The following is a 15,230-nucleotide window of genomic DNA, read 5'->3' as shown; positions in this document are numbered from 1 at the left end:
GCAATTTGACAAGTTATCGGTATTTTGAAGCTGGCTCGTGACTTAAAGGTGACTTGCCCGTTAAAATAGGCACACATTTGTAACAAATTACAAATAGTTGGAATTTCAGAATGAGGGTTACTCCTTCGTATTATGTAAGACAGTCTGGACTGGTGGGCAGACTTATGTAAACATGTTTGCTTATTGGACAGCTACTGAAGACGGGGTTTTTTGCTCTACATAAATATGATGTTATTATTGTAGTCAGCTGAGCCTGTTGTTTGTGTACTGCGTTCTCATGAAGATTCAGGTACCCTCTAGAATCTGAAGTCAAGATTAAACACATGTAAAGAAGGGGCTCTAATTATATGCCTAAATCTGGATTCAGATATAAACGCCAAAATTTTAAAGACTGTGGTGTTCCTTCAATTAGCTCTGTTATTAATGATCAGCACAACTGAAGATTAGATTTCTTCTATTCCATAAAGACTATTTTAATATGGTTTCAGGGGTATTACCTTATAGTAACCAGATTTAAAATTTTAGTATATATATATATTGCTTTGTGACCTGTTTGGCTGAAGTAGAATAATTTGTATTATTTTGTCAGATTCAAAGAAACCATACATTCAGGTGACCGCTACTTTCTATTTTATCAACTTTTATTGTCTTAGCTTTTGATGTTTTGCCAAAAGTCACTGATACGCAATTCATTGTCACCAACCCTCAGTGAAACACATGTTGTGCATTTCTAATAATTACCTCGTGATTGCACAGCTACTCAGCAGGGAAAATTGCATCTCAAATTTCTTTTGTAATTAGGCCAGTGCCCCACAGTTGTCTTGTTCTGATGTTGCTTTAGCTTCATCTCTGCCTTCCCAAGTGTGTGGTGTAGAGTCTTTTAGGATGTCCATCACACTCAGAAGTAGTTGTGCATTTATTTTCAGATTTTAAAAAAACAGTTTTATTGTCCCTATGTTAGTTCTCCGGCACAGAATACATTTGAGATTCTCGTTTGTGTTACACATTCAAAAATCAATACACGACAAAGAAGTTTAAGTCAGAGGATTGTATTTAATTTTGAAGACTTTCTCCCTTCTTTCAAAGAGCGAGAGTAAGTGGCTGTACAAAAAACTCTTGTGTACCAGGAGCCTTCAAATCTGGAATGTTTATCATTTAAACAGTTAACAGCAGGCTTAGAGGCAGAAGATACTGCACATCCATGAGTTCTTCTCTTGAAGCATTCTCCCTGAACAAGGAAAGTTCTTTCTCTCCCTCTCTTTTTGTTTTGATGCTGATAAAGCATCAATTAGCACCCTCTCAATTATCAATATAGCAACCTCTTTAAAATTGTTTTAGAGTCTCCCTCACATATCAAATTATGAATTACTAACAAAAAATACAGTTAACTTGTTGTGGTTGCTGCTGTTATCTTGCAGCTTCATTTCAAAGGGGATCTTTGTTCATTTTTAAGTAGATGATTGGATGTTTAGTCTAAATGATAGGAAGTACAGAAAATTCATCCAGTAGAGATGGAATATCCCAGGTTAGCAGAATACTTGATACTTACTTCTCCGTGTTTTAACGGTCCAAAGGCAGGACTTCTGGGAAGAATTATTTATGTGTTTTGGACAAAAGTCAGTTATTCAGAGGTGCAGAGAAAGTGTTGAAAAAAACCCAGAACAAAACATATTGCTTTTTTAAATTCAAAGCATGACATGTATGATGTACTTCTGTACTTCTTTTGTAATGAGAAAGTCTATTGAAAATTACTTTTATGAACCATGTGGTTTGGAGAATAACTCATGCCCGGTTTTTTTTTATGTGTGTGCATATATATTTTTACATTTCAACAGACATTAGATCAGCTTCCACTCACCAATCCTGAACACTTTGGGACTCCTGTTATCGGAAAGAAAACAAACAGAGGAAGGAGATCCAATCATATGTAAGTTAAACATCTTGATACCTGTACTGTGTGTACTCAGTTCTGAAGCTTTCAGTGTGTGTGGAGTTTTATTACTTGTATCTTTGGGCTTCTCTTATTCAAAGAACAGGAGGCCAGATGAAAAATGTTGTTAAGCACTCAGATTGAAAGTCAGGTGCGTATGCACTGTTGTGTATAAGCATTTCAAGTCTTCGTGTAATCAATATTTAAAATAGCACCAGGTATAGGCAAGAGTTTTTTCTTGGTTTTATTGAGTAAAACAAAAAAAATAGCATAACAAGTGGAAACATGATGTTAAACTGTAGTCAGAAATGTCTCTGTGGTAGACTGTCAGCGTTATGAATGTGTTGGACTCAAACTAAAATCGTTACAATGCAGTCTTTGTCCAGCTGATATGAAGTCTTTGTACAAGGTACCAGAATCCTCCTCTAGACCTCTGGTTTCTCGTTACAGGATCTCTGAGAGCTTTTAGAAATAGGTGAACAGTACTATAGAATCACAGAATGGGTCAGATTGGAAGGAACCCCAGTGGGTCATCTGGTCCAACCAGGCTCCCTGCTTAGGCAGGGTCATCCCAGAGCACACGGCAGAGGATTGTGTCCAGATGGTTCTTGAATACCTCTGGGGAGGGAAACTGCACAACCTCTCTGGGCAATCTATTCTAGTGCACGGTCACCCACAGATTAAAGTTCTTCTTCATATACAGGTGGAACTTCCTGTGTAACAGTTTCTGCCCATTGCTTCTATTATGGTTTCCAGCAAAGTTTACTGATAGAAAAACCAAGTTCAAGAGTAGTGACTTGATTTCCTGGTTGCCAGAATTAGTAGTTGTGATCTTGATAAACCGGTGTTAAGTAATCCAGTGACTGTTCTCTGTTGTTTGTGGGTGGGTTGTGGGGTTTCTTTTTTTTTTTTTATGTGTGTATGGCGGGGGGGTGGTTTTTTTTTGTTTGCTCTTGTTTTTTGTTTTGGTTAAAGTTTTTGGGTGGTAGTGGGTTTTGTGCTTGGGCTAGCCTTTTGCTCTCTTTTTGATAGCTTGAAATAGATGTTGCCCTCTATGTGTAGAGGTGCTGTGAATTTACTCATAAAATTACTGACTTACTAATTTGTACTGTAGCGAAGGAAAAAGCTGGTATTACCACAGAGAACATGATTGCAACATCCTTGGTGTCTGTGACTGGGTCATTGTTTTCTCTGTTTCCATAACTATACATGACATTATTATGTCAGAAGCAACACACTTCCCTTTATCTTACAATTAATAGACTTAACTGAGTAAAAAGAGAAATTGCGCATATACTGGCATAACTGAGCTAGGAAGTAGCCTCTCTTAAATAGTTCTGGCTTTCTCTCTAGTCCTAGACTTCTTTCTCTTCCCACAAGAGATTACTGAACCCCAGAAAGCAGCCTGAAAGAGTTTCATATTGTATTTTAAAAGAAACTATTACTTTAAAAAAAAAGGTGTTGAGGGAAAAAAAATTCCAAGAGAATGCTTTATCAGCACTGGAAATTAAGGTGGGGAAAAGGAAACATAATTTACCTTCAACTGTAACATCAGTTGTCTTCTGTTACACAAATTCTAACTGAGGATTTTGTAAATACTGAATTTTGTACTCAAAAGCAGTTATGTGAAAAATGGAAGATAGCTTTTAAAATTATGCTTCCTGTGCTCATTGAACATGCTGTATATTTCCTGAGAATTAACCTTCAAAGTGACGAGTAAAAAAAGATCTAGAGAGAGTGGCGAGAGTGCTGATTTTTTTTTATTTTATTTTTTTGTTAATCAGTTGCAGGTAATTTTAGTTGGTTTTGTACATTTAGACTCCCCATATGGTTAAAACCAGGCGCAACTTTGTACTTGAACAGTCAAAACAGTAATCCAGAACCTTTTTAAATCAAAATGTATTTGCACCTTTGCCCATCTACTTACATTCCAGCACTACATTCAATGTGACATTAAAACAGTCATTGAAATGCTTCACTGCACTTCTTTAAAGAACTGTTTAAAGATAAATAGACATCTTTTTCTCTTTGCTATTCATCTTTTTAGCTGATGTTTCTTCTTCAGAGATTTGTCCTCTCTCAGAACAGCCTTTTATTCTGTATGGCTGTTTAAGTAAAAACCTAGAGAGATTTAAGAGGGAAAAACAAAACAGTTTAATTTGACGTTGGTCCAAAACTACAACTGCAACAGTATTTTTGAACAGTGCTTCTGTAGGGCAGAATTGGTCTCACTTGAATGCCCTGACAATGCATTTATCTTCCTCCATGTGAATGCATGGTGGTGTTTTGTTTAGTATTTGCATGTCTTACTAGTAAATATGCATTTCTGAGTTTATAATGTTTGAATTGTTACTATACTGTAATTACAAACATTTCAATTCATTTTTATGCTAAAACACTTAACAAACAATTCAAGTCGCTATTACTCGTGCCTCTTTGACAATTAGCTTTGGATCTCCTGTAATTATAATATGCAAGTTTTGAATAGTTGACTTTTAAGTCTCTTTCTGTTGTTTAGTCCTGAAGAAGAATCTTCATCCTCTTCCAGCGATGAAGATGAAGATGACAGAAAACAAAGTGACGAGTTATTAGGAAAAGTTGTGTGCGTGGACTGCTTCAGTGTGGATAAAAAGAAAGCTCTGTGGTTTCCAGCCTTGGTAAGGGTTTCCATCTTTATTATAACTTACTAAAGCTTTCTTTTGTTTTCTAGGAACCAGAGAAAAGTGTGGGTTTTTTCATTTTGGTGGTTTTTTTTAGAACTTCATATGGTTCTTCAAATTGAACTGTAGTTACAGAAAATATTATATATCTAAATGTATTTGTTTACAAAAAGGGATTGCTAATGTGGCTTTAGTTTTTCCAAACAGCCAGAGCTTGTTGACCTAATTTCAGCTCAGCAGTGCGTTTAATACTATTGAACTAAAATTTCAGGGCTTTTTTCCTAGGCTGTTGCATGCCAATTTTCTGAATAACTGAGTTTTATTGAGGAGAAAATATAAAGTACAAAGAGAGGGGAAGTTTATCAATTACACAGACATTATTTTTCAAGGTTCAATATAAATACATTTGATAATAAAATCAGATATTTCTTCTTGGTCACTATGATAGGTAGTGGAGAACTGACAGTAAATTTCCTTTAAAATTACATTGTAGCCTTTCAGTACAAATACTTGCTCTCTTCCTTTATTCTGACTTATTTTTTAACAAATAAAATTCTAATAAAATATCACAGCTACTATAGGGATTACATATAGACTGACCGATATATTTGGAAATTAATGTATTTCTATATGTGGTACCTTCTGGTATCATGGTTTTTAATTTTTATTTTATTATTAATTGTAAATATTTGATTAATTGCTCTCTGGTAACAAAAGCTTAGCATACTTGTCTAATTTCAGGAAGACTTGTGCTCTGCTTTTGAAAAGATGCCATACAGTAACACTTAACTGTTCTTAGTATGTGCAATAGCTCTCAATTGTAGCTCTCTTCTTGTCACCTGCTGTGTCTTGTAATGCAGTCCAGTAGCTTTCCAGCAGGACTTCTTTTGGGGAAGTTGTTGGAAGAAAATGAGTCACTGAAGTCTTTTTTACAGCAAGGGAGAGGGCAGAATGTACAGCAAGGAGATACCATGTTAATGGCAGATAGCTTTAAGAGAGGTTTTCAGTAATAAGCAAGAAAAATTGAGATGTTTCTGTACTGAAAGCTGTCATCAAGATTGATGCAATATCCTGCCTCCCAGCTGCACTCAGAAGTGGTCTGTGAAACTCGCTTGAGCAGCTTTATGTCACGCTGTTGGGTTTGCCCTTCTGGTCTTGCACATCACAGATACCAGTTTCCATGGCAGGCCTGAGCTTGCTCTTGAGCGATGCTCAGGGATAGCTTTGGGTCAGACCTTAAAGTGTAACTGAATTGTTGCTTCTGCTCCAAAGTTATATGAATTATTTCTTTGGCTTTCAGATGAAGATTGGAATAGCTCATTCTTCATGGAAAGCTTCCTGGAGTGAATGAGAAGCAGTAGAGGGATAAAGTTTGAGGGTGAAGCTTGTTAACGCTAAAATAGCTTATCCTAGATTAACTCTTACTTTAGTAATCAGGTTTATAGCTCTGCATCATATTGGTTTGGGATTTTTTTGTTTTTGTGGGTTTTTTTGTTATAATCCCTTTCCCAGTAGCTATGCCTCTCAGCTATTTTACCTTGTAAGCAGGTTACCCTACTGTATCAACAAAGTAATCTTATCTTATTACTGATAAATTTTGCATTAACTTTATATTATGGTAAGTGTAATTATGTGAATAATCAAATGAAAATTGAGGTTTAATATGCTGAAGAATGTGTATCAACATTACTTCGTTATGTGTGCTGATATGCTTTGTGTATAAGCACAGAGGACTTTGTGCAAGTTTATTATGTGAAAAGAAGTTAAGGGATTAGTCTAAACCTTTACAGCAAGTAACAATTAAGATTAGTAGTGGAAACTGAGTGCTTTGGATATCAGCCCTATAAACAGCTCTTACAAATCTAAAACTGTAGAGGTTCTAAATTTGGTAAGAATAACTGTTAGGACTTGATGATTGACATTGTTTTAATCCTTCTTTCATGTTTGGGTTGGGCGTTTTTAGTTTGTTTGTTTGCTTGTTTTTTTGGGTTCTGGGGGGAAATGGTGAGTACAATGATTAATTGTAATTGTAAAAAGGCCTGACAGTTGTTTCTTATGTCAAAGAGTGTGATTTAGCAAGCTTTATAGCATAGCTTAGTTTTAATGTGTACTTAAAGGCTTTTGGAAGTTGTAGTGAGGAAATCTGCCTGCAGCATTTTCAGAAAATTGAGTTTACATAGGATCATCTCTTTCATCCTCCTATGACTCCAGCGGAGTTTCTTTTGCATTCAGGCAAAATTGAGGTGATGTTGCTTGATGTAAAGGCACTAGATGAGGTTGTGGTAAGCTGTTTTCCAACCTCTGAATGGATTTCTAAGATCTTGATGCTTCTAGAAAACCCATAGCTAAAGCCTGAAGGGTCTTTCTCCATCTTTAACGAGCTAGGAGTTTGAGAATCACTTTCTTTTATCTCAGTATTGCAAACTATATCTTAAACTGCATTTCAATTAGAAAGTTGTAGTTTGTAAAGAAATTTCTTTGAAGACTGTAGAATGCATTGGATTTTGAGACTTGGGCTGTTAAGTTTTATTTCTCTTAAGAAGCGTATTTAGCCTATGCTCTAGCCCATGGTCTAGCTTATGCTCTCATATTTAGCCTGTACAAATAAGAACCTGTTTCCAAATCACTTACCTTCTACAATGCTATATGGCTGGTGACCTGTGTAAGAGGGAAAAAAAGCTTTTGTCTCACAGTATCTTTGTGTATTTGGTGGAAAATTAAGACCGAAAGGCAACAGTTGATGTAAGAAGAGGTATTTACCTGGGCTAAATTATGGCTAAAGTCATTTGCTCCTCCTTGGGGTTTTACAGCAGCCATAATTTTCCTAAGTTTCAGGGAACTACACATGTTTTGAGAGAAGAGAGATATGAATGATGAAGAGGGTTGCTCTTCTGTTCTATAACTCTGGAAATTCAATAGAGATGTATTTTTAAAATAAATTTCTGAAGCTTTTTAATTAAAAAACTGGCTTAACAAAACTTAAATAGCTTTTAAAATTGCAAAAAAATAATGTCTCAATCCTAGACTTGATTAGTCTGCTTCTTGAATTAAAGAACCTATCATAATACTTGTACTTGTGGCACTCTCCTAGGTAGATGACTTACAAGTCTTCCATTATAAAATTCAATTTCATAAATCCTGTAAACCTTTGTTTTTGAAACTGTTTGTGATTACATGCCTGCCATTTCTGGAAGTTTTCAGAAGTAGTCTCTAACTCAAATGGCAGTATTTGTGGCATTTCTTGTCCTTTTAGGATGAGGACTAGAAAAAGCTGTAGTGGCATGGCAGATACTTACCTTTCGTCAGAATGCTATTCTTATATCTCTGGCAGCAGCTGTCAGTTCCCTCTAGGAAGCGAGCATGAACTCATGCATTCAGTAATTTCAGGAGGTCATCACTCCTGTGTTTTGAGGGATCTCAGTTGGTCCCATCTTAGGGTTGCTAAAGAGAAATGGGCCCAAAAGCTTTTTGAGTAGCACTGGTATATACTATTACTCTCTTGTTTTCTCTCTAAACTTTGCATTTGTAATATTTTTGCAGGTGGTTTGTCCAGATTGTAGTGATGATATTGCAGTGAAAAAAGACAATATTCTCGTTCGCTCATTCAAAGATGGCAAATTGTAAGTAGGAATGTAGAGTTTGATAACTGAACTAAATTTATACCAGTCAAATAAAATGTATTATGAGTTGTGTTGGGTAAAGTATTAATAATGTCAGTAAGCTCAGTAAATTTGCCAAGATTTTTCTAATGTTTAAAAAACTGTTAACAGTAACTAAATTAGTCTTGAACTTTGCCATTATTAATAATGGGGTGATAAATCTCTCTGTCTTAGTTTTAATTTCATTGTCACAATTGTGGCAAACAAAGCAGGATTACGTGACTTCAAGAATGGCTGGAGACTCTTTCCTGCTGTGGTTGGAATAGAGCACCACTTTTCAGGGATGTGGGCCATAAGCTTATCCAGCTACAGAAGGGTGGGTGGGGCTGCGTGCGTGCACGCACATACACCACGTGCGCGCACAGAAATCCTCTTTCTTGTTTTGAGGTAGTAAGGCATATGTTTATCTCAGACTAGACAGCAACTGCATCTTATCACGTTCCTTGAAAAGAGCAACAATACTACTCGAAGTAGGAAAAATAATGGAGAAATGTGGAAAACCAGACTGTATGGCGTTTGCAACAGAATAAGAAACTTTGTGTTCTTAAGCTCATGACAATAGAATTCTTTTTCTACGTTTTAGTTTTTATTTTCAAAATTGCAGTTTGGCTTGGTTCAGTTTAACAGAATGTTTTGCAGAAAGGAAATTGAAATATTTAAGCTTTGTTTAATTACTTACTAAGTCTAGGCTATCCTTTACCATTTGATAGTTTTTCAGGCATCAGTGCACGTCTCCAAAGAAATACATACAAGATGTGTGTGCACATGAGCACACACCTACCCCCAAGTCCCCAGAGCTGCAGTTCAGATTTGCTTCCTTGGTTATAGCCACAGTAGAAATTAGAAAGTGCTTTGTTCTTTCAATTTGTAAGTCTTTAGTTTCATACTGGCAATTTATACTAATACTTATTTATGCTCTAAGCGAAGTAGGGTTTTAAATTAGCATTAAATTAATGTAAGATTTTTGTTAAGTGTTCTGGGAGACTCCAGAAACTACCTGTTTGTGGAAGTAGCACGCTTTCTTTAGTACGCAGTGAATGCATATAGGTGGTCAAACCAATTTCATGTAGAAATATTTTTTTTAATCCTCTGACTAATACTGTACCAGACTAACACTATAGAATTGTCAAGATATATTCCATATGCTGCTTATGTATATTTTTAAGTGTGTTGTAGTCTGAGTGATAGCTCTGTATTATACTCTTAGTTTACCTTTAAAATATTGTAATTTTTTTAACGCTTTCTAAATTATCTAGCACTTCTGTGCCAAGAAAAGATGTCCGGGAGATCAGTGAAACTTCACCAAAGCCTGACGCTTTGTTAAAACAAGGTAAAAATAACTTTCTATGAGAAAACACACGTGTATGTATTTACTCAATTACATAAATTGGTCTAAATTTATGGCAGATTGGTTCATGTCTTAACAATGCTAAAATACAGGATCTTTTCCTATAGAATAGTATATTGAAGAAAAACACTTTTGAAAAGCTAGAGGGACTTTTTTAAAACAAACAAAATCTAACAAAACCCCCAGAACCCAACATGCCTCCCCCCACCTACCACACTTGTTTCAAGCGTAGAGATGTGCTAAACAAAGGATGTAATCGTACAGTACATGTTGGCTTTATAGGTTATTTTAGTATATATCTATTTGCTTTAGATCTTCATAGAATTATTCTCACCATAGTACCCCTCACAGTTGCAAGTAAGTTGCCTTTATGGACTGTCAAGAATCTGTAATTGTGAATGATAATGATTTTCTCAATTAAATTTTCATACATGTCCTGTGCAGAAGATCCTTATTTGTCTATAGACACTAACATGGTAATAATACCAGTAATAGCTCTGAATGACTTGATGTGCAGAGAGCACTAGGCCAGTTTAACTGGGTTAAGACAAGTAAGGATGGACAACAGGGAGTGGTTGTTGAGGTTCTTTGAATTTGGGGGTGGAATTGTTAATTAGCAGTCTTTCCTTCTTCTCCCCTTCCCCACTGACTACTGTTTCCTTATTAAAATATGTGGTCAAACTGATACTTCCTGCAGTGTTAACAAGTGCTGGTCCTTTTACAGCTTTTGACCAAGCCCTTGAATTCCGTAAAAACAGAACTGTTCCTAGTAACTGGAAAACAGAATTGAAAGAAGACAGCTCCAGCAGTGAAGCTGAAGAAGAGGAAGAGGATGAAAAAGAAAAAGAGGATAACAGCAGTGAGGAAGAGGCAAGTGAAGTTAAAGGGCACAGACAGACAGCTGATAAAAATTAGCAAGGCTGTAATATTTAAGTAAACCTTTTTAACATTAGGGAACATTTAAGATGTTAACATAGGCATTGTTGAGTACCTCTCTCTTATCCTGGTCTACTGAAGACTTGCTTCACTGCAAGCTATTTTTCTGGCTACCCTGATGTAAAGAAGCAAAAGAGCTTTCAATCAAGGCATTAGCCCATGCACTCCACTTCTACTTTCTGCTCTTTTTGGGTTCTGTAAGTAAGAAGTCCTGCCTCATGCTTGGTTTTCTAATTATTTGTTATTTCCTCCCAGCCTCCTATCCAGAAAAAAAAGTGGCTGAGAGGCTGAAAGAGAGGCTTTTGAATGTTTTAATTCCTCTGTCTTCTTATAGTACTCAGAATCTCTATGTGCCCTTAATCACTTGTTCTCTAATTTGTTAAGCAAGGGCCAGTAATGCAGGAGACTTTGTATTCCATTGACAGTGGAATTGTAAAGGAGAAACTGAACTGGTCTAGGTCTTAAATGATATTAGAGTCCTTCTCTCAATACATCCTCCCTGGAGATTGAGGCTCTGGCATACCAGAAGATGGTATTCCATCTTTTACTTATTCATTTCTTCAAGATTTATTGGGGGACTGCAAAGGTGTGAAGTTATTATTTTGCCACTTCACCATGCTGATAATTTCATTCTGCCTCTTCTTTAAACTCAGAGTAGATTATTCAGCCTCGATCAAAAGTTATAAAACCCAGTTTGAAAGGGACTGTGCTTTGCATAGTATTTTGAGAAGCAAGTTGTTCTTCCTTGGGCTCAGTACAATTCCTGAACTTTTAGAGCAGGTTCATGTTCAGCTATGGCCATGATGAATGTAGATAGGTTGGTACCTATGCAGGGTAACACATGATCTTTATGTAGTTACCATTCCCTCTCTACCTTTAGGTGAAAAATATGGAGCCATTAGCTACAGCATTTGTAAATATTTGACCTTGTACCCTTTGTATACTCTCTCTTAAGGAGCTTGAGCTCCTCTTAGTTGCATGTGATGTTGTTTGAGCTAGTCTTTCCATGTGCTAGACATAAAGGTTTCATCTCGGGCCAATATTTTGATATTTACCATGTCATCTCTTGTGATAATTTCTTTTCCAGTATCCAGTGATTTCAGTCACCTGTTGGACTAGGAGGCTTCTAAAAAACAAAATATTTTTTTTCTTTTTTTTTTCCCTTCAGTTTTAATTCTCTCTCTTCAATGGTCAGTGGCATGTGTGCCTTCTTTCCACTCATCTTTGAGCAATTTCTGCAGACTTCTCTCTTTATTTTTGTTTGTATCTGTAACTTCCTGGTTATCAAGCAGCATCTCTTCTCACACAGGACCTGTGGGCCTGCTCTTGGGACTTTGTTACTCACCTGCAGGTTGTCCTAGTGCTTTCCAGGACCTGAAAAATTCTCACTGGTGGCTCTCAGGCCATCCATGTGGTCCTACTATCTATGAACCAGGGCAAAACAATACAAAAAACCCAAGCTCTTACATATGTCACCACAGGTTTTAAATATAGATACTCCTATCTTACATATGTAAGAGATCTATAGGATTCTGTGTGAGCATATGTCTCACATATCTGTAGAGATTCTTCCATCCTATTTAGATAGGAATTGACATGAAAATCCTCTGTACTTCTCTCATTAGAAGAGGAGTTGCATTTTTTTTTTTTTCAAATGAAAGAGACTGGAAAATGTCCTTCCTTTCCTTTATGAAATCTGATGGCAGATAAAAGAGTTGGCAAAGACCCTCTTTTCTAGTGCTGGCCTATATTACCGTGCGAATTTTGTGTTTCAAAAAGCATGTTGCTGTTTTACTGGATTTCATTATCCTACATAAAAACCACTTTCTTTTACCTTTTTTAACATAGACAGATACATTAGAGACTTCAGAGTGACCTGCTAGAACTCTGGTTGTCTAACTTGAAAATAAGTAAATATGACAGTGTGACATGCCTGCTTCGAACCCTTATCAAGGAAACCTTCTTGTCTAACTTCTTGATTAAGACATTCTGTATATGTTTAGAGATTAACAGATATTATTGGTAGGGTATAATACATACTGATTCTGTAGACATTCTGAGAAAGTGTAAATCCTTTTCAGAGGCATACAGGGTCTTAAGCTTTCCCCGTTAGCACACTTTCTCAGAAAGTTACTGTATTCTCTGTTGGGAAAATTAATGAGTATTACTCGCTTGCTGTGGATTTTATAGTGAGAAAGGAGTGTCAGACTCTTCATCACCTTTATCTCAGTTCCCCATATATTTAGAAAGCATACATTCCTTCTACAAAACTTCGTTGGGTTTTCTGGAGGTTTTGTTCAGTGACAGCCCCCACTCCTCCCCTAAATGCTCTGTGGGACTATTTTCTTATGGCAAGTTTTTTTCTTGTTGTTAAGGAATATGGGTAACCCAAACAGCTGCTCATGATCTCTTTTCCATGATCCAGCAGATGCTGGTAAAAGTCCTTTCCGAGTACCTGCTATTAAAACAAATGAAAATAATACAGTTTTGGTGTTCGATTCCACTCATGTAATTTGTTCTTTATGGCCTGTGGAATGTGAATGTTCTTAACCAGGCTTTTATCTGCACTATACACAGAGCTGCAGCATCACCTTCTACCTGTTGGTGAAGAATTGCTAGATATGCCTGATTTCTGGTGCCCCTGCCCTATGAGGATGATATCTAGCATACAGGTTGCAGTTCTCTACCCAGCCTGTCCTTCTTGATTATTGAAACAACCTGCTCTGAGCTCTGCTGGTATTCTGAGTATCAGTTATTCACATGTGATGCCCCTTGCAGAATCTTTCCTTTTGCATTGCCTTTGCGAGACTGTGAAATATTGCATTTGTGTTGATAATTATACCTAAAAGACAACTGTTTCAGCATATTGTGAATACTGGTTCTTAATTTTTTGCCTGTTTACTCTGATCTGTCAACCAAGTGCATTTAAGAGAAAGTATAGGATAAGGAAAAAACCTTACTCCCTTACTATGACTATTAGGCATAACGTTTCTTGACCTTATTTTCAGCCATCCATCTCTTTATTAAATAGCTTCAGTAGATGTCTGGGGTTTGTTTTTGTTTGTGTGTGTATATTTTTCCCAATTCTGTTTAGTAATGATATTCTGTTTCTGCTGACTTCTCAACTGTCTTGGTATTACTTTAAAGGCAATGTCTTTTGTCCCTTTGCTTCAGGGTAGGTGAAGCTTTAATATTTAGTACAAGGAGACTGTTGAAGAATGGAGATGATAAACACGGAATGAAAATACACTAAGGAAAAATAATTTATTTCAGGTTGCTGAATAACTAGTTATTTTTAGAAACATTACTGGTAGTATTAAAAATTAATCAACTCATATTTGGCGTATTGTTTTGAAGTAGCTCAGTCATCAGAATTCCCTAAGAATTTGATTATATTAATATCATATTGCTGCAGCTAGTGGCAAGTCCCATTTCCTAAGGAAATTATGAGGTGTTATAAAATAAGCCATAGTGCTTTGTTTTTAAACTCCACTGTTGATTAATCTAAGTAAATCTAATACAAAGTTTTATTAGTGCAATGAACTGAACTTCGAAAATATCCATTGTTACTTCAGTTCTGCATTGATCCCGCTCACCATGTGTTCAGTTGGTGCCCCATGAAAGTATGCATGCAGTGCCATTGCCTGAGGTTTGCCAGTACAGTGGATTAGAACTCCTAAGAAAGTGAAAGCACCATTTTCTCTTTCACTTCATCTCTGAAAGTGTCTGGAGTGTCTAGTCTATCTAGGAATCAAGGAGTCACTTAACTGCAGTTAATAGAGCTGAGGTTTCTGATACAATCTCTTGATCATTCACAGTGCTGTCTCCCAGACTCTCTGCATAAATGGACAAAATTGAGAATGCATCTTGATTTGTGGTATCACTTATGATACTTCAGTGATCAATCAAAAATCCAATTTCAATGTATGTTTACAGTCAGTGTTATATATATTTTGAAACACTGTTTGTAGTTTATAAAATGTACTTTCACCTGGCATAGCACTGAGAACATGTGTCTCTTTGCATAATATCCTGTTGCTGACCACAGTAAAACAAACTTAAACATCTGAACCTAAATTATCACTGCAATACATTTCTTAATAATGGCCTGTAACTCAAAATGGTGATAATTTTCTTGTCTGCATTGCTTTAAACAGGAGGAAATAGAACCATTTCCTGAAGAACGAGAGAACTTTCTTCAGCAATTGTACAAGTTCATGGAAGACAGAGGTAGGCGTTTTAATTAGCAGTACTTTAAAAATTGAATCTGTAAACTAGTAGTGCTTTACAGTACAGTTTTGGAAAGAGGGAGACTGTATTCATCCCTTCTGACTTCCCCATGATTTAGAAGATGAGTCTGTCACTTGATTCATTTCCTGAAATACAGTCCCTTATTTTTGCTTTCACAAAAACATGAATGAGAATATCCACATATATCCTGTTATATTTTGCACATCCTATTATATTTTCTACTGTGTACTTACAGTTTGTATAATCAAACATTTAATCTCCTCAGTCATATTAGTTTATATGCTCAGTTTAATAAATTTAAAATACTTAAATAAAATAAAATTTATTGACACCCCCCTCCGCTTTTCAGATCATGGAAAAAAGCATTTACTTTGTACTAATTTTCTTTTGGGAATCCCGATCACTTAAATGCATGAACATCATCTGTAAAGTAGATTGAAACGCTT

General features: G+C 36.2%; 1 protein-coding gene across 2 annotated transcripts in view; it reads left to right on the top strand.

The window, feature by feature from the left end:
* ARID4B (AT-rich interaction domain 4B) overlaps positions 1-15,230 on the top strand; it is an 89,683-nt gene that overhangs the window by 40,908 nt on the left and 33,545 nt on the right. The window contains exons 7-12 of one of the 2 annotated variants that reach the window (XM_051783197.1): positions 1,836-1,927; positions 4,479-4,587; positions 8,131-8,210; positions 9,506-9,579; positions 10,322-10,467; positions 14,691-14,763. In XM_051783197.1, coding sequence (XP_051639157.1) covers positions 1,836-1,927; positions 4,479-4,587; positions 8,131-8,210; positions 9,506-9,579; positions 10,322-10,467; positions 14,691-14,763 — 574 coding nt within the window. Of the gene's footprint in view, positions 1-1,835; positions 1,928-4,448; positions 4,588-8,130; positions 8,211-9,505; positions 9,580-10,321; positions 10,468-14,690; positions 14,764-15,230 lie in introns of both variants that reach the window. The other variant, XM_051783196.1, reaches the window with a different exon arrangement.

Source organism: Manacus candei, unplaced genomic scaffold (assembly GCF_025592945.1).
Source record: "Manacus candei isolate 608988 ecotype Guabito, Panama unplaced genomic scaffold, ASM2559294v1 h1tg000017l, whole genome shotgun sequence".
NCBI lineage: Eukaryota > Metazoa > Chordata > Aves > Passeriformes > Pipridae > Manacus > Manacus candei.
The sequence above is the reverse complement of the archived record's forward strand: the minus strand, read 5'-3'. Positions and strand labels throughout refer to the sequence as shown.